At 54.6% G+C, this 17,403-nt stretch overlaps 1 protein-coding gene across 3 annotated transcripts in view; it reads right to left on the bottom strand.

Moving 5' to 3' along the window:
* Positions 1-17,403, bottom strand: part of DNAH2 (dynein axonemal heavy chain 2) — a 125,175-nt gene that overhangs the window by 87,507 nt on the left and 20,265 nt on the right. The window contains exons 8-20 of one of the 3 annotated variants that reach the window (XM_037887273.2): positions 16,796-16,987; positions 16,128-16,285; positions 14,898-14,985; positions 12,978-13,183; positions 12,200-12,329; positions 11,565-11,747; positions 9,252-9,466; positions 8,985-9,131; positions 6,789-6,945; positions 5,346-5,585; positions 3,990-4,178; positions 2,751-2,898; positions 1,911-2,103 (exon numbers count right to left, since the gene is read on the bottom strand). In XM_037887273.2, coding sequence (XP_037743201.1) covers positions 1,911-2,103; positions 2,751-2,898; positions 3,990-4,178; positions 5,346-5,585; positions 6,789-6,945; positions 8,985-9,131; positions 9,252-9,466; positions 11,565-11,747; positions 12,200-12,329; positions 12,978-13,183; positions 14,898-14,985; positions 16,128-16,285; positions 16,796-16,987 — 2,246 coding nt within the window. Of the gene's footprint in view, positions 1-1,910; positions 2,104-2,750; positions 2,899-3,989; positions 4,179-5,345; positions 5,586-6,788; positions 6,946-8,984; positions 9,132-9,251; positions 9,467-11,564; positions 11,748-12,199; positions 12,330-12,977; positions 13,184-14,897; positions 14,986-16,127; positions 16,286-16,795; positions 16,988-17,403 lie in introns of those variants that run through there. The other 2 variants (XM_043537131.1, XM_043537132.1) reach the window with 2 other exon arrangements.

Here is a 17,403-nt window from a genome sequence, read left to right as displayed (position 1 = left end):
GGATGGGGAGGCAGCATCCCTCCCACCGTTCTCTAGTTTTGGATCCAAATTTACCTCCGTCCTGTACTGAGCCTGAAAATTGTGTGTCAAATGCTGAGTCAGCATAGCACACGGGACGGGAAAATGCAGCTTGTGCTAAAGAAATTAATCCTGCATCACTCCTTTGAGCAGCTGGTTTTCAAGTGTGCCTCGTTCTGGGTCTTTGTTCCACCTTCTGGCTCACAACTGGGCCGTGCCAAGGTGGGGGGCACAGATCACGCTGTGGAATCTCTCTTCCTGGTGCTGCTATAAACGGCCCTCAAAAGGCTTTCGGGGCTTTAATGGTGAATTTTTCTATGCACTGTTGAAACACATTTGAGGAAGTGGAGAGTAGAAAGCCCATAAGCTGCCTTGTAAACTAAAGTATTCCACAGGCAAAAATGCAATTGGTTTAGGGAGCGGTTATACTGTAATAATAGCTGACTCCAGGGCCCTGCTCACAGCACGGCTCTCTCCTGACCTGCTTACAGCACGATTCCATTGCTAGTCATTTGTTATCTTCCTTCGGAGACTGAGGAAAGCAAACCAGAACTGCCAACCCACATACAGGCCTTAACTGCGTGAGTGCCCGATCTCATGGCTGGAACCTCTATCCACCCTCACGCCTTTAGAGCTTTTCCTCCATGCCAAAGCGCTTTACAAAGGAGGGCAGCATCTTTATCCCCATTTTCCAGATGGGGAAACCGAGGCAGAGAGGTGACCTGACTTGCCTGAGGGCACCCAGAAGGCTAGTAACAGAGCTGGGAAAAGAACCCAGGTCTTGTGAGTCCCAATCCGGTGCCCCATGCACCCCAGAAGAAAGGCTTCCGAGCCCATTTACCAAATCCCCTAAGCCAGCCACTTGTAGCTTACAGAGACCTCAACGCGATGCCTGCAGGGAAGCTATAAAAAGGATCTGATTGTCTGTGTTTCTCTGACTCTTAAAAAAAAATAAAATTGCTTGTGACATTTGCATGTAAACAGAATTTTGCTTTCTTAAGAATTCAGCTGCTCCTGCTGCTTCCTCTCCCGTTCACACAGAGCTGAAAGCTAGCCACCTCCAGGGAGGGGCACGGCACCGGTTTACCAGCACACACAGCGGTGTGCCATAACACTTTCCAACAGGAAGTGCAGGCAATACCTCTGCGGTTGAAACAGCAGGGGAGATTTAGGGAGGCAGAATGGAACCGCTGGAGTTGGGAACGGGCCAGCACACTGAGGTTAATGCCCTAACTCTTGGGAAAGGTACCAGGAAATCTTTAATGACCACAAGCCGTCGGAGCTTTAGCTTTATATTGGAGCTGAAATCTCGCCTCCCGCACGGCGTGTCCCTAGCACTATGCTGGGGGGGATTGGGGTCAGTGCTGATTTGTAGGGGAAAGGCCCACACTGCTCCCTGCAACACCACACCCCTGGCACCTCACAGGGATCAGTGCTGTCTATGGGGAGAGGGCCCCCTACCTACCCACCCACCCACACTGCTCCCTGGCACCTCACAGGGATCAGTGCTGTCTATGGGGAGAGTGCCCCCTACCTACCCACCCACCCACACTGCTCCCTGGCACCTCACTGGGATCAGTGCTCTGTGGGGAGAGCGCCCCCTACCGACCCACCCACACTGCTCCCTGGCACCTCAAGGGGGCCCCTACCGGCCCACCCACCCTGCTCGGCAGGACTCTGATTTTCCTTGGGGTCTCACATTTAATATTAAACAGGCCGGGCTGTTTAACTTAGCTTAGCTTGTGAACTCTGTCCATTTCAGAAGGGTAAGAGGGCGGACTTCCCTGAATCTGAAGGGTCTTGGCCCTCATCGTTACTGGTACAAGAGACCCGTCTGTCCAATGAAGGGCATTGCAGGATTCGAGCATCCATGGACACAGGTCCTCCCTTACCGAGCAGTGTCCGCATCGAAGGAAGACACGAGTGGGTTGAGGTGCCGGTAGCGGTTAATGAAGGAGTCCTTGTTGACCTCCCAGATCTCACGGTACACATCCCAGGTCTTCAGGTATGCCTGGAGGTGCATGGCGTTTGCTTGCATGCCACCACTGATCAGTGCCTGGATTTTCTTGATATCTTCATCACGCTCTGAGTGCGGAGGGAGGATAAACAGAACAGTGACCAGTTGTTTCGATGCCCAAACAGCCAGTCCTAGTCAATCAGAACCCCTTGCTTCTCTTCCATGCTGGTTTTGCAAAGCCTCACCAGTCCCCTGGGAAATATTGTCCCTATGTTAGAAGGGGAGGAAACTGAGGCACAGAAAGGGGAAATGACTTCTAGGGGGTTGGGTGTACACAGGCAGGAACTCGTTCCATGACAGATGTAGGCTATATTCAGGCCATGTCTGTCTAGACTCAACATGTGACTCGCAGTAGCTGCTAAGCCAGCTACCAAGTGCCACAGTGTTAGTGGCAAGGAAACTGAGCTAAGGGGGAACGACAGCTGAATACCAGGCTGGGGAATCGTCTCCTCCAGGGATAGGGTGGGAGAAAGGATCCAGCCAAGTTACCTCATCCGATTCATTGTGGTCTGAACACAGAGGGTATCACTACACTGGGTTTTCAATCCCACAGCGGTGAGACTCAGAGCCCGGGTCTACCCAGGAAGTGCCTGAACATGGGGCTGCAGGGAACAAGACGTGTGGATGCACAACTCGGCAAGGCAGCTGCAGACTCCTTTAGACTGAGCTGCAGGTCCCCACAGGGAGCGTGTGAGTGCAGGGGAGGTCTCCTTACCCACGAGAACCGAGATGGGATCGCGGAGCAATCTGCGTTTGGTCAGGATCTCCGGCAGGTGGCGAAAGACAGAAATGCTGGTGATGAGGTGGCTGCTGATGTCATTGACCATATTCGCGAGCTGGGCCAGAGTTGGGGAAAACTCCACCTGGAAACACAAAACAGCGGGTCCAGTAGAGAAAGGAACCCAACCCAGAAGAGAGGCAACAACTGCTCAGCGAACCCAAACCGATCCACGGGGTGAGCACTGGAAAATCTATTCCATTCCCACATCTGGACCTGAAAATCCCACCATTCCGATTTCCATCTTGCTACCCCCTTCCTCACCTCGCTCCCACACACAGCAGCTAGAGGTTACAGGCCAAATCCCCCAGTCCAGCAGCTCTGCTTGGGGCAAGACCAGGGCAAAGGTGGCTTAAAGCCACCTTTATGGGCCTCTCGTTCCTGGGGCTGATCTGCACTGGCTCATATTTCCAACACAAGACTCAACAAAGCCACAGTAGTGGTCAAAGGCACCATGGGCCCGTGCTGCCAGCCAGGAAGAGCTAGGACAGGCCACAGGGATGATCGGGCCATGCTCCCTTCTCCCCTGGCCACCCCCCATGCAGCAGAAGCCCTTCTGCAGCTGCTTGGTGCTGCTCTGGCACTAAGGTCAGCTTGCCCGGCTCTGAGGGTCTGTCTACACTGCAGTGGAGAGGTCTGACTGCAGCACGTGTAGACAGACCCGAGCTAGCTTTGATCGCTCCAGCTAGCTCGGGTAACAACAGCAGGGAAGCTATGACAGCGCAGGCAGCTGTCACCTGTGGATTTACCCAGGGTCCTGGGGGGGTGGGATTAGCCCAGGTAGCTGCCCGTTGAGGGAGAAAGAAAAGCAAGAAGGTAATCAGACAGCCGTGATTTTAAGGTCAAATATCTTGTCCTGGACAAGGCTTGAAGTGAATAATTTATCCTGGCACGACTGAGCAGCTGGGAATCCCAGCCTCCCAGCATTCATTTCTGACCCTGATGGCATGCGTAATATTAGCTCTGAACTCTCTCCCCGGCCCTGGGTCGAGCTGTGCTTTGGCGGGGACACGAATTCAGGACTGACCACAGCAAGCCCCAGACCTAGAACCAGTTTCAATTCCTGCCTTAACCCCTCCCCGACATGCTGCTAATTCCTGGCTGGGACCTTGGGGCAGGGCTCAGCTGGGTGTCTGAGGGCTGCAGTGGACTGGAGGCTGTAGTGGAAGGGCTCACCTGTGCAGATGGCGCCGGGTAGTTGTCCTGCAGGATCACCTTGACCCTGAACAGGGGGTTAGGCGTAGTCTTGCCATCTCCATTGATGGCCTTGGAAAGTTCCAGTAGGGACCATTTGACATTGAGCCTGAAGGCCTCTTCCATCATTCTGTTCATCTTGATGGTGTAGGCCATCCAGTACTGCTGCACCTGAGGGGAGAGACAAGCCAGCTGAGAAAGGCAGCGTAGACCAGGAGGAGCCACCAGAGTGAGGGGCAGCCAGGGTAAAAGACAGTGAATGCTGCAGAACTGTGCTCCTGGCTCTGGCCACTGGCCCTTCTGGCTGCAAAGGTGACCTTCGCTACGTGACCCAAGTAGCTCCTCGGTCTGTCCAGATTTAACTATTTCACTGCCACTCATTTGGGTAGAAGCCACCAGGGAATGTCCTACTCTGTTGTTGGAAGTAGTGCCAGATGCTGGGGCACTGGGCCAGGGTAAAATAGAGCAGCTAGATGCTGGCATGATTTGCTGGGGGCAACTCAACCTCCTCCTCCCTAATCTAATGTCACTTCATGCCATGCCCAGAGGGGCCGTATGTCCACAACTTGCTGCAGAAAGAAACTGAGGGCCACAGAATTTAAGCCCTAATTGCCTGCTGTGTATCACAGACCATTACATTTCACCCACTGCCCTTATACCGAGTTAGATTAAAGTACCTCAGTCTTCGTAAGACTAAACTGTTGGGCCCTACAGGGAGAAAACGGGCAAGACCGACGAGCCAGCCATGTCCAAAGCCCCTGCGACGACCAGGAACTGACTAGGTGAGGCATGCCCAGATGATCTCAGCAGGCAATCCATGCCCCATCCTGCCGAGGATGCTAAAAATGCCAAGGTCCTTGCCAATCTGACCTGGTGGGGGGAAATTCCTTCCTGACCCCAAATCTGGTGATTGGTGGGGCACTGAGCAGTGAGTTAAACCCACCAGCCAGGCAACTAGAGAGAGGATTCTCTGGACCACTAGAAAGCATTGGCCCTGTGTCCCATCTCTGGCTGCGGCCGAGCTCTGACGCTTCAAAGGCAGAAAAAGAACCCAGAATACCTCTGTGACCTGGGCCCTGACCCTTCAGTGCTGCTGGGGAGGCGGTGGTGCGGGAGGGAGGCAAGTGAATGGAGTCAGGTAGATAGGTGGGTGGGCAGGGACAGCTGTTGGAGAAGAGGGAGAAGTTGCAGATGGCAGAAGAAGGTCTCTGAGAACACAGGTCCTTACACACAGATCTCCTGACAGAATCAAAACCAAGCACTGCATGCTGGGACCTGCGCCAGGAGGCAGACAGAGCATGGCCTGCTGGGAGCTGCCTGGCCCGGGCCTGGCCTTACCTCGGCGCTATCGTGTTTGAAGACTTCATAGGTTTGCCGCATGATGCTGGTGACCTCCTCGTGGATATCCATCAGCTTCTGCTGCACCCAGGCACGGTGCTCCTTCTGGTCCTCCTCAAACTCCAAGTCGTTGTAGACCCGCTTGCTGGTGATCCGCACCAGCAGTGCCTCGCTGATCTGCTGGGCACTGCGAGCGATGGCCAGGGTGGCTGCCTTGTATTCGTTCACAATGGTCTGCACCTGAGGGCCAGTGGCCGCAAGGCAGGCTCAGGGCAGGGAGCACTCTGATCAGGGACCTTAGGGCCCCACGGTTTGACTGAGGTGAAACTGACCAGCTACGGCTCCACCTGGGTGAGGCAGGCATGAGGCTGAGGGGTGGGAGGCTCTCCCTTTGCTCCCCACCTGGATCCTGGGGGCAGAGAGGGTTCCCTGTCTCTACTTCTTCCTCACTCCCTAACGGGGGGTTGTGACGAAGTGGGACTGTTCTTAATGTTTCCTCCGAATATTGTGGGTGTGCCTCAGTTTCCCCTAGGCAGTTCTTAAGTATCTAGGGGGTGGGGTAAGGGTGTATAATCACTGCAGAGCCCTAGAGGGCATGTGTGTGCAGGAGTCTGGACACAGAGAATGGCCGACACCCTGTTTCCTGGCAACTGATGGCCTGGGCCCTTCCCCCCTACAAGGTGAGAGCTAAAGGGTTGGAGAACAAAGAAATCAGGTGACCTCCTGGCCCGGGAAAGGGACAAAGCCCAGAGGAGGAGGGGCTGGAGAGAGTTTCAATTTGGGGCTGGCTGGGACATGGAGTGAAGGGCAGACGTGGTTGTCTGGCTCACTGCCCCCAAAATGGACCCAGCTGAGGGGTCCTGTTCTCTGCACCTGCAAGCTCTGTTTTAGACCATGTTCCTGTCATCTAATAAACCTCTGTTTTACTGGCTGCCTGAGAGTCACGTCTGACTGCGGAGTTGGGGGGCAGGACCCTCTGGCTTCCCCAGGAGCCCGCCTGGGCGGACTCGCTGTGGGAAGCGCACGGAGGGGCAGAGGATGCTGAATGCTCCGAGGTCAGATCCAGGAAGGTGGAAGCAGTGTGAGCTGTGTGTCCCGAAGACAGGCTGCTCACAGAAAGGCGACTGCCCCACAGTCCTGACTGGCTTCATGGGGAGCAGGTCCAGAGCATCGCCCAGGGACTCCGTGACAGGGGTGTTGTCTGCCAGGCTGGGTTCTCTGCTCCCTACCTCCAGAGATGCGTATTAAGCAGAGAACACCCATGTTCGGAGTTTCTCCCACTACACCTAAGCCTAGGCAGACTGAGCAGAGTATAGATCAATGGGATGCCAGCAGCTGGAGACCCCTTAACCATCTGCTAATTGAGATCTCTGTGGAGGAAGGACGGAGCCTTGGGGCCGGCTAGTCGGGCGTGGGGGCCACGGAGGTCAGAGGAAAGCTCACCTTGCTGGCGTGCAGTCGGCACTCACTGATGAAGGCAGCACTGGCCCCTTTCAGCGACCAGTGCAGCTTCTTCAAGCCGGGCTGGATCTTCCTGTCCAGGTATCGGATCCGCTCCTTGAACAAGGCCCTCTCCTCTGGGGACAGCATAGCAATGATCCTAAGGGGGCACGGAGGGCGAGACGAGTAAGGCTTCCAGCCCCATCAGCAATTCAGATCTATGTAGTGCATTCCTCCCACCAACCCACAGAACGGGCCTGTCTCCATACAGGTCAACAGTGAGTCCCCAAAAAGGCTACGAGGCTGGGAAAACAGGTCGACAAAGCAAGGCGCAGAGGCGTGGCCATGTTCGGTCTGTAAAAGGGATGGCTGTGGCACATGCTGGTGCGATCAGTCTGGCTCCATGGATCGGGCCCTTGATAGGTACGTGCAGCAGCGTGTCCTCAAGGACCGACCACTGGACTTGGATTCAGGAGACCTGGGTTATATTTCCAGCTCTACTGCTGGGTGACCTTGGGCAAGTCACTTCCCCTCCCCGGGCCTCTGTTTCCCCATCTGTAAAATGGGACCGACCTCCTTTGTAAAGCACTTTGAGAGGTACTGATGAAAAGAGCTAGGGATTAATATTATCACAGATCAGCTGAAAGGATGCTCCAAAGGAGGCCGCCACTCTCCTCAGTCACTAGGGACAGGCCAAGAAGTTACAAGCTCAAAGATGCAGCTGGCACGGTCTGGGAGGTGCTTGGAAAGACAGATTGGGCCAGGCTGAGACCAGACCCCAGTCTGACCAGGATGGTTTTGGAGGGGTGGAATTCTGCCCCTGTCCCAGCCCGGGAAGATGCGGATCACCCAGTTAAATCTGTTCCAACCCAGCTGAGTCCTGAGTGCCATAAGCCAGCATGACACAAACACTCTCCCTCTTCGGTCATGTTAAAAATACACTTGCCAAAACGAACCTGTTTCAAGCAACACTTTCTCTGCAGAAAAACACCCCCACGTCACACTTTTAAAAACACCGGAGCAAAGCAAAGAGAAACCCTCCCCCACCCCCACCAGTTTAGTCATGAGACAGCTCACTCGTTCCCTAGCATTTCTTCAACTGATGGTGGTACCAGACCGGTAGTAGTGAAGACTGACTCACTGTGCGTCCCCCACGCAACCTCCCCCCCAAACACACACACTCCCCCAACCGATGGGCCTCGGCTCTTCTCTGGAGGGACCTGCTCTCGCAGGGAGAGGGAGTTCCGGCTGCCAACACGGGGGCCAATCAGCGTCAATTATCCGACTGGGTTTTGTGATGGGGACATCTGTTCTGCTAAGAACTGGATTCAGATCCCATCCCCCTACAATTCATTTACACGGGAACCCCCAAATGGGCCACACATGGAAATGACTTTCAGTCACTGCTGAAATATAGAGACTAGAGGGTTATACACTTGACTGCTTGAGTGGGCCGAGCTATGCACCTAGCTGAGCCCTGGTCCCCACTGTGGCTGGGCTCTTTGAACAGATATTAGAGGAAAACAGGCTTCTCTGGTTTTCCAGTTCTCACCAAAACCAGCGAAATTCTGAACAGAGTTGGGGGCTGGCTGGAGCTGTGGGGATGAGAAGGCTGGCCAGCACGGAGGGGCGAGGGGCCCGGCTGAGGAAGGGTTGCCGGAGTGGGGTGAACAGCCCACTAACCCTCACCCTGAGGTCCCTGCCTCATTCCTGTTTCCAGACTGACTCTGCTCCCCTCCCCTGGCCTCTGTGAGGTCACCGCCTCACCCTTGTATCCTGAGTAACCAAATGGGGATTTGAGTGAAATCTGATTTTCCCCCAAATCAATGGGGTCCTGCTCACCTATGCCTAGAACAACAGGTAGGTGACAAGAAAAGGAGTACTTGTGGCACCTTAGAGACTAACCAGTTTATTTGAGCATGAGCTTTCGTGATGAAGTGAGCTGTAGCTCACGAAAGCTCATGCTCAAATAAACTGGTTAGTCTCTAAGGTGCCACAAGTACTCCTTTTCTTTTTACGAATACAGACTAACACGGCTGTTACTCTGAAAGGTAGGTGACAGGCTCTGTGTCCCACTCCCAATCGTCTGCGGATACATACACGATGCCATACAGAGCTTAGGCCCTGTCTAGGAAAGCTGAGAAGGATCCGACCTGGAGCCTGCTAAGAACCAGCAATGGAGGGGCAGGGATGGCAAACCTGTTATAGTCCCGGGCAACCAGGAGCAGATTCTCACGGAGGTTTCGCAGATCCTCCTTCCTGTCGTAAACTTCCACCACGTAGTGGGGTATCTCAAAGAGCAGCCTCTCCCAGTAATGGATTTCCACAAATAATTTCAGCAAGTCCCTGCAAAAGGAAGCACAGGAAAGCCAGCTGTTGTGAAAGGCCTGTCTCACCCAGCACCAGCCTGCAGCAGCCGCGGAGGCTGCCCTGCGCAGAAGAGAGTGGCAGGCCGGTCCCGCTTACTTGTCAAAATTAATGTCCAGCATGCCACTCTTCTCAGTGCTGAGGATCAGGAGGGGGGTGTCCAGGCGTTTCAGGCTGTCTTTGTCCAGGGTCTGCGTCCACTCCTGGAAGGTCTTCCTCTCAATCTCGTCCATGGCCTGGACAAGCAGCTGATAGGCCTGAAAGCTCTCTTCCCCAGTCCCAATGTGGGGCATGAAGTGGGCATTGGAAAGACACTGCAAGGCAGAAGGAGAACTCCAGCCAGTGTTTTTACTTGCACTGGGGAGGAACTGGGGGGAGCACATTTTGCATAGGAGGGACAGAGGACATTAGCTAGGAAGAGGGTTAATGGGGGCAGATACTGCACCGCAATCCTGACTAGCAGCCTTACTCCTCCCCACTGCTATTCCAGTCCTGAAATCCACTCAGCTCCGCTGATGTCCCTCATTCCTGACACTCACTGCCCCCACCCCCCTGCTATTGCAACTCTGGACAACACACACAGACACAAACACCTACCTCTGCTGATGCCCCTCAGTCCCCACTCACAGCCCCTTGCTGTCCCAGCCCTGCACTCCCCAAACACGGCTGGGTCATTAGCTGACTGCTTGGTGAAACAAGTGAAATCCGAAGATAAAATTCTCACTGGACATTCAGCTCTTTCAGACCAGCGCGATAAAGAAACCAACGCGCGCACGAACAACCTTAGGGCAACCAAAAGCAATTGACGGGTGAGCGGCAGGGCTGAGTCAGAGCTGCACTGGAGGTGCCCTCTTTCAGAGGAGATGCAAAATGAGAGTTGTGACCCTGGAGTTCTCCCTACTCAAGCTCCCCGCCCACCCCCTCTCGCCCTGCTTGTTCCCCTCTTCCTCACTGGACTCTCAAGGGGTAACAGAAGAAACTGAGGAAGGTGGAGGCTGCATGACCCCTATATAACTACAGCCCCAACTGGGATGCCCCAAGAAAGTGTTCTTGAGGCCCCAGCCGTCTCTACTCGCTAGGGAGTTCCAACGCTGTGCAGAGCCCAGCACAGAAGCGGGAATATGTAGAGGGCACTGGATAGAAAAGTGATGTCCTGGCCAAATACCATCCTGGGTGACTCCTCCTGTAATTTCAGCCGGCCAAGGGCTTCTCCTTTGCGTCCTGTTTTAAACTGCTGAGCAGCAATACTGTTGAACAGCGGTTGTGTCCCACGCCAGGGGCAGCTGCATGTCAATGCTGGGTTAGCTACCCCTGTGCAACACTGGTGTGTGGCTGGCAAACTCCTGCAATGCTCCACCCCAAGGGAAACTGCCTTTCCATGGTGTGTTAAGCGATCATTGCAAGTCTATAGCTTGTAAAGTGCTTTGAGATCCTTCAAGATGAGAAATAGGAGCAGGAGGTATTTCTACAATCAGTTCCTGCGTACCCACAAGAGCGATATGCTGGGGCTGGCGCAGCCCATGATTGTATGACTAACCCATAATGCAGGGAAGAGAAACATGAGCCATGAGGTGTTTGCCAGACAGAAGAGAGGTGAGCCCCAGAATGCCGAGCCCTGGGCTGGGCAGGTAGGAAAGGCAGAGGTGATTTTCAGACCTAGATTTGGCAGTTGCAAGCCTGCACATACTGGAAGTTTTGTGATTGATGCTGGAAATGCTGTTTTGTTGTTACACAACGTAGAATTAAACCTGTCAAAGGAACTCACTGACAGAGAATGTTATTGAGGCAAAGAGTCAAAAACAGATGAGGTAGTTAGAGGAACAAAAACAACATCTGCCACGACAATTGCTTGGGCAGAAATTCCAAGTCTTCAAGATACCGGGAGGAAGGGGGTCCCCGACTGAGCGTCAGGATGGCTTCAAACATACACGTGTCTGCGCGCACACACGCACTCCCCCAAGCAACACAGGATAGTGCTGGCCTGAAAGGGGGTGGCATGTTACTCCTGGAAGCAGTAGGTGTTGGCCCCTGTCGGAGGCAGGGATATCCGACGAGATGAACCATTTGTCTGGGTCGGTGCTGTGTGAAGGCAGGGATAGCACACTACACGGACCAGTGATCTGACCCGATGCATCAGGAAGGCAGGGCTACTGGGCGAGATGGGTGCATTGGTCTAACTAGTGCCCAGGAGTCGGCTGGGTTGTCAGTCCTGCCCTCTCTCTCTGACAGGCAGACTTTGGGGTGAGGGAGCTTTCTTATGTCTCTCCAAGAGCCACCTCTGCAGTGCTAACAGGCCCCCAAGGAGAGCTCTGTCCCATTCGACAGAGATAGAAAGGGCCCCTGACACGGCGGCATGAGATAGGGAGAGATGGACGCTGGAACGGGGTCTTGCCATGGATGTGGGATACTCACCTTTAGGGGTCTGTCGATGCGCCGGCGCAGAGCCCGCAGCCAGTGCGCCAGGCCCGCATAATGGCACATGTGTGCCGGCAGGAATGGCAGCTTCTTGCTCAGCTCTTTGTTGACCAGGGCGAGCTCTCTGTTGAACAGCATGTAGACATCCACGGCTTTCTTGTCAAAGGTGCGCTTGATGGCCTAGGGGAGGAAAGAGGCCAGCTGAGCCCATGCAATGCAGCAGCTGCACCAGCAAGCCACTGCCCATCCAGGGGCTGGTCTCCCCACTTCATCTGGGGGATGCACTCGTTGACGTAACCTGGGGGCTGTCAACACCCCCGTACTGCCCAGCTAACCAGTCTGGGAGCAGCCCTCCCACAGCTCACAACAAGCCAGTCTAGGAGCGTGTACCCCCTGACTGCCATGTCTGAGAACTGCCCCCACTCAGAACCACTTGGTCCAGAGGCTGTTCCCCACTGACACCCCAATCTTGGAGCTGCCCCTTGCTCCCCCATTCCAGGAGCTTCCAAACTTCCCAGCTATCCAGTCAATAGCTGGCTAGGAGTTTGGCATGTGTCTGGAAAGGTTAATGGTCTTCGGGACACGCTGCTCTGACAGGGTCCTGCCCCGCTGCCCTGGCACCAGCCCCGTACCTCTCGTGTGGACAGGTGATGGAAGATGTCCTGGATCTCCACGCCACGCTCCACATCCCTTACAGTCTCGAAGGCTGAGGTGATCAGGTTTTGGGTCATCACCTCCAGGTCTTTGACACCAGAGCGGAAACTGTGTCACAGGGCGGTGGGGGTTTGCAGCGAGAAGGGAAGAGGTGTTGTAGGACAGCAAACAGAGGCACAAACTCGCCACCACCTTGCTGGGACAACACTACTGGCTAGGAGCAGGGAGCCCCAATTGGCCAGGACTTAGTGACAGCTCTTGTATCCCCCACACACACCCCTCAACAGGCCATGTCTCCACATTTCCAACCATGCCTACCACTCACACAATCTCCCCTCTTCCTGGAAGCTGACAGCAGGGAACAAGAGGGACAGTCACCCCCTGCAACATACCACCCCCACCCAGGAGTTGACTCTCTCCACTCTCATTCACCATCCCTTGCTCTGCGACATCAGATCCATCTGTAACCTCCTGCCCTCTCTACCTGACAATACGGAGGGAGTGCCTCTGTGACACAGAGCTGATTGCACAGCCCCTTTCTTCCACTGCTGGCCCCGGGGGTAGGAAACGGGGCCAATCCATCACTGCCAGCTCAGGTCCCTGCCAATGCTCATAGTCCAGGCCTGACCCATGCAGCTGGCACCATCCTTAGCAGTCTCAGCAGAGGAAGGGAGCACACTGGGCTGACACCCATGCCCAGCTGTCAGCGGGGGAAGACTCTGCCACCAGGCCCTGTGAACAGAGGGCCCTTCTCACCGGTTAAAATCCTCATGCCAGAATGTGTTCTTCACGTCCAGGATCCCACCCTTCATGTTCCGCAGGGTGTGCAGGTGCTTCTGAAAGGTCTCCTCTATCTCCAGCAGGTTCCGGGTCATCTGGGGACCCCGGTGCCCAAAGAAACAGGGCAGTGGGGTCTGCTTCCCATCCTCCCAGCGAGCAAAGTGCTGCTGGCAGTCGCAAACCTATTGGCCAGTGCACCGCAGCGTTATTGGGTTTGTCTTCCCATTGCTCTGCGTGAATCCCACCCTCACCCCCATTGACCGGCTGCCTCAGCGGACACATTTCTAGGCTGTGGGAGCACTTATTGGCCACTGGGAGATGTAGTTCAACCCCGCCCCATCTTGGCAGGGCAGCCACCCACCCTGAGGTTGTTATTGTTATCTGTATAATGAGCCCCCAGGGCTGTCACCCGTCTGTGTGTTGAGTCAGTGAGGAGGGATGCAAACACCTACAAGCATGCTTGGGGGCTCTTTCTGGTCAGAATATCGCCAGGTTCAGTCATCACTGGGTTTTGCTATCTGTTACCGCCCAATTTTTAAGGTCCCAGCTATTCTGACTTTACGAATTACACCCACACAAAGCAAGGCATGTATCTACGCCATGCCAAGAGTCCATGGTATCAGAGGTAACTCAACCAAACATCTGTCAGGGAAGGTCTAGTTATTACGTACTCCCGCCTTGAGTGCAGGGGACCGGACTAGAGGACCTCTCCAGGTCCCTTCCAGTCCTATGATTCTATGATTCAACCACCATCCTTACTTTACAGCTGATTTGCATGCAACAATTTAACTGGCTGTATGAGACACATGGTGGATTACTTGGCCCAACTGCCACACCCATGTGACAGCACGGGCTTTTAGCTACCCATTTACTGGTCCTGTCCTAGCACCTAGGAGCCCCGGGCACGTCCTAGGACCCCATTGTGCTTAGGTGCTGTGCAGCCACAGAACAAAAAAAGACAGTCCCTGTCCCAAAGATCTTACAGTGTAAAGTCACAGGCCTGGTCTTCACTAGGAAATTAGGTCAATAGGTCACTCAGAGGTGTGAAAAACCACACCTCTGAGCACCAGAATTAAACCGACCTAAGCCCAGTGTAGACAGAATTCTCCCTTCCACCTAGCTACCAGCTCTCCGTGAGGAGGAGTGCCTGCACCCACTGGAGAACCCCTCCCATCAGCGTAGGTAGCACTTCTGCAGAGTTTGACGTGTAGACAAGCGCACAGCTGACCTGGGGCTGCCTGCACCCCAGCAGCCTGGGTCTGCAGAACAGTGCCGGAGCCCTGACTGCACGCAGGGCAGCATGGCATGATGTGACGACGTTGCATGCGTTGCGGGGAAGGAGCATCTGCCAGTTCTCCACACATCGCCGCCAGAATGGGGCACTGTAACGAAATCTACCTACACCAGCAGGGACGATCAGACACTCTGAAAACTCCAGCTGATGCAGAAGGCTGCGTTCCCACCACCACCCAGGGCTGTCTACCTCCTTGGTGGGGCTCCCCACTGTCACACAGGGCTGTGTACCGCCCACGCAGCTCCCCACAGCACATTGGGCTGAAAGCTATTGTGCTTTCGGTGTGGGGAGTGTTTGATGCCAGGCACTGAGCTGTTAACGATCACTACGCAGCATCTGCTACTTGTCTCAGGCACGGTACAAAACGCTGAGCGCCAAACTGCTCTGTCATGGAAACAGCTGGATTTGTCCTGGTGCACCTGAGACCAGCCGTTGGCTCGAAGTAAATGGACACCAATAATTGTGAGGCTGAGATGCAGCCTCCTCTCACAACGATGCCAGGGTGCCAATGCTGCAGTGAGAGTATCATCCCGCAGGGCAATGCCAGGCCATGCCCTAGTCCTGTCACTGCGAAGGGGGAATCACGTGCCACTTCCACGTACCTCCAGGAGGTCTTTGCAGCGCTGAACAAAGGCATCCACTTGGGCAAAGATGCTAGTCTGGTCCAGGACCCAGCCTTTCCCGGAGAGCCTGTTAGAAGTGTGGAAGGAGAAAATGTTTGTCGTGCCCAACGGCCGCCTCAGAGGCAGGCACCGAGATGGGGAGTAGACTCTCCTAGGTGGGCATGTTAGCTCCGTTGCTTCGCAGAGTCAGCCGCATGTTTATCGTCCAGGCCTTGCAGAAAAGGCAGAGCACCGCTCTGGGGACAGAAGGCAGTGCCCTGCTGGCACAAGGGATAGGAATGTCACCCAGAATTTCCTTGCTCACAGACCTCAGGTTCTGGGGTCTCGGACATGAATCCCAGGACAGGATTTCACAAATGCACGTTATCTGAATTGAGGATCATCCCCCAAAGGGCACATCAAGCCTGCAGACCCTTTCTCTGCTCCCCCTCCCAAGAGAGCCCCAGGAAAGACTGGAAGAGCTCACAGCCTTTGAGATGCCCCAGAATCTCTTCCCACTGACAGGGAGACAGGGCTGTAGGAAGACACGGGGGGGATTATCCTATCCAGGAGCTCTGGGGAGATCACAGACCCTGAGAGCAAAGCTCAAGTACATAATCCCCACTCAGCTGTATTTGCCTGGCTAGCCCGTTAATGTCTTTGTCTTATAAAATATTGATCCAGCTCTACAAATCTGAATCTGAAGCAGACAAGTAACACTTAGACTTAATTGTCAAGGACCAGGCACCCACTTAAACCTGACATCCCTAATCATAATGATAGATTATGGTTTTTACAGCTCAGGAGAATCAGGGAAGGGAATCAGGTTCGAGCCAGGCAGAAGGGACTGGCTGGTTTAGGGGACTGGGACACAGGGCCTTTCCCATCCGGCTCACTGGTTCCACTCATTCCCATCTCCCAGCCACCGAGCATGTTCCAGTTTGTCCCTAGTGGGCTGGATGTCTCTGGCCCACCGTTTGGCAGTCTGGGCAAAGGTACCAAGAACTGAACAGGGCACACAGACCGAACTCCTTCCTCCTCCCCAGAGGGGTCTGACAGCAGGGCTGAAGCAGGGAGGGGGAAGACCATCCTGCCAATACCCAGGTGGTCCCCATTTTGGGGCTATACAGAGGAGTAGCTAATCTGGGCTCTTTCACCAGCTGCTGCATTCCCTTTACATCCTCCCGCTGGTTCTGCAGGGCACAGACGCTGAGCTGCCCCACTGCCCACCTGTTGTGCATCTGAGCTGCATACAGGTAACAATCCTTCCATGCGTTCATACACGAGATACAGTCGTGGAGAGACTGTCTGCTGGATACCACGTAACCCTCAAAAATCCGGTCCAGGGAAATGTCTTGGCAACACATCTGGATAATTTTACTGCTCATCTAAGGAGAAAAGACTCAAGGGTCAGCACAGCTCTGCCTTGGCCTCTTAAAGTAAACAAAGACTGTTCCTGGGCAACAATTCTTAGCAATAGAGTCTAGCTCTCCATGAAGTTCAATGGCAACACACACCAGAGTGATAGGAAGAAATTATTTTGGGCAGAGGATAATTAACCTGAGGAACTTGCTGCCACCAGACATAACTGAGGCAGAGAGCTTGGTAAAGTTCAAGGCCAGAATAGTCCCTCAGTGGGCTTTATCGCTTCCCAGCTCTAACCAAGTAGACCCCACTCTCCTCCCAGAGCTGGAAATAGAACCCAGGAGTCCTGACTCCCAGTCCACTGATCTAACCACTAAACCCAACTCCCCTCCCAGAGCCGGGGAGAGAACCCAGGAGTCCTGGCTCCCCTCCCCGCTCTAACCACTAGACTCCACTCCCCTGCCACAGCCAGAGATAGAACCCAGGAGTCCTGGCTCCCAGCCCCCCCTTGCTCTAACCCACTAGCCCCCCACCTTTCGGAAGAGGGCTGTGATTCTCTCTCTGGTATTGTAGTATGGGGAGTTGACCCATATGATGCGGACCAGGCTGATGAGGTGGGGAAGCTTGTCAGGGATGTCTTTGGGCCGCAGTGTGGACAGCTCCTGGAACGGCTCTTTCAGGATGGAAAGGAATCGGAGGTTCGATTGCGCTTGCTCAGACCCGTCCTGCAGAGCAATCACCAGGGGGAGAGAAGAAACTCAGACCCCAAAGTGAAAATCCAAGGGCTCATCTCCTCCGGGTTTCTAGCAGGCAGTCTAATCCTGAGGAACAAGGTGACTCAGAGTCTATTAGGCTCCCTGTGAAAGCAGGACGCTTGGCCTGCAGGGCTCCAAGGCCCAGGTTAGACTCTTAAGGCCTTTTCGGTTCCTGCACCAAAGTAACACTGCATTCCCTCACCGCGAATGCTCGAGGGGCATCGGCAGAGCCCCAGACTGGAACAGTAGCAGTGCATGTACAGATTGGGGTTACTGTAGGGATCCCCTCCCTTTCATGAGCCCTGGAAGCCAACATTCGGCACAAGTTTTTACAACAGGGTGGCCAAAGGGGGACCCACTTCTCCCAGGGCTCCCTGCTCAGCCTT

This window comes from Chelonia mydas, chromosome 28 (assembly GCF_015237465.2).
Source record: "Chelonia mydas isolate rCheMyd1 chromosome 28, rCheMyd1.pri.v2, whole genome shotgun sequence".
Taxonomy (NCBI): domain Eukaryota; kingdom Metazoa; phylum Chordata; order Testudines; family Cheloniidae; genus Chelonia; species Chelonia mydas.
The sequence above is the reverse complement of the archived record's forward strand: the minus strand, read 5'-3'. Positions and strand labels throughout refer to the sequence as shown.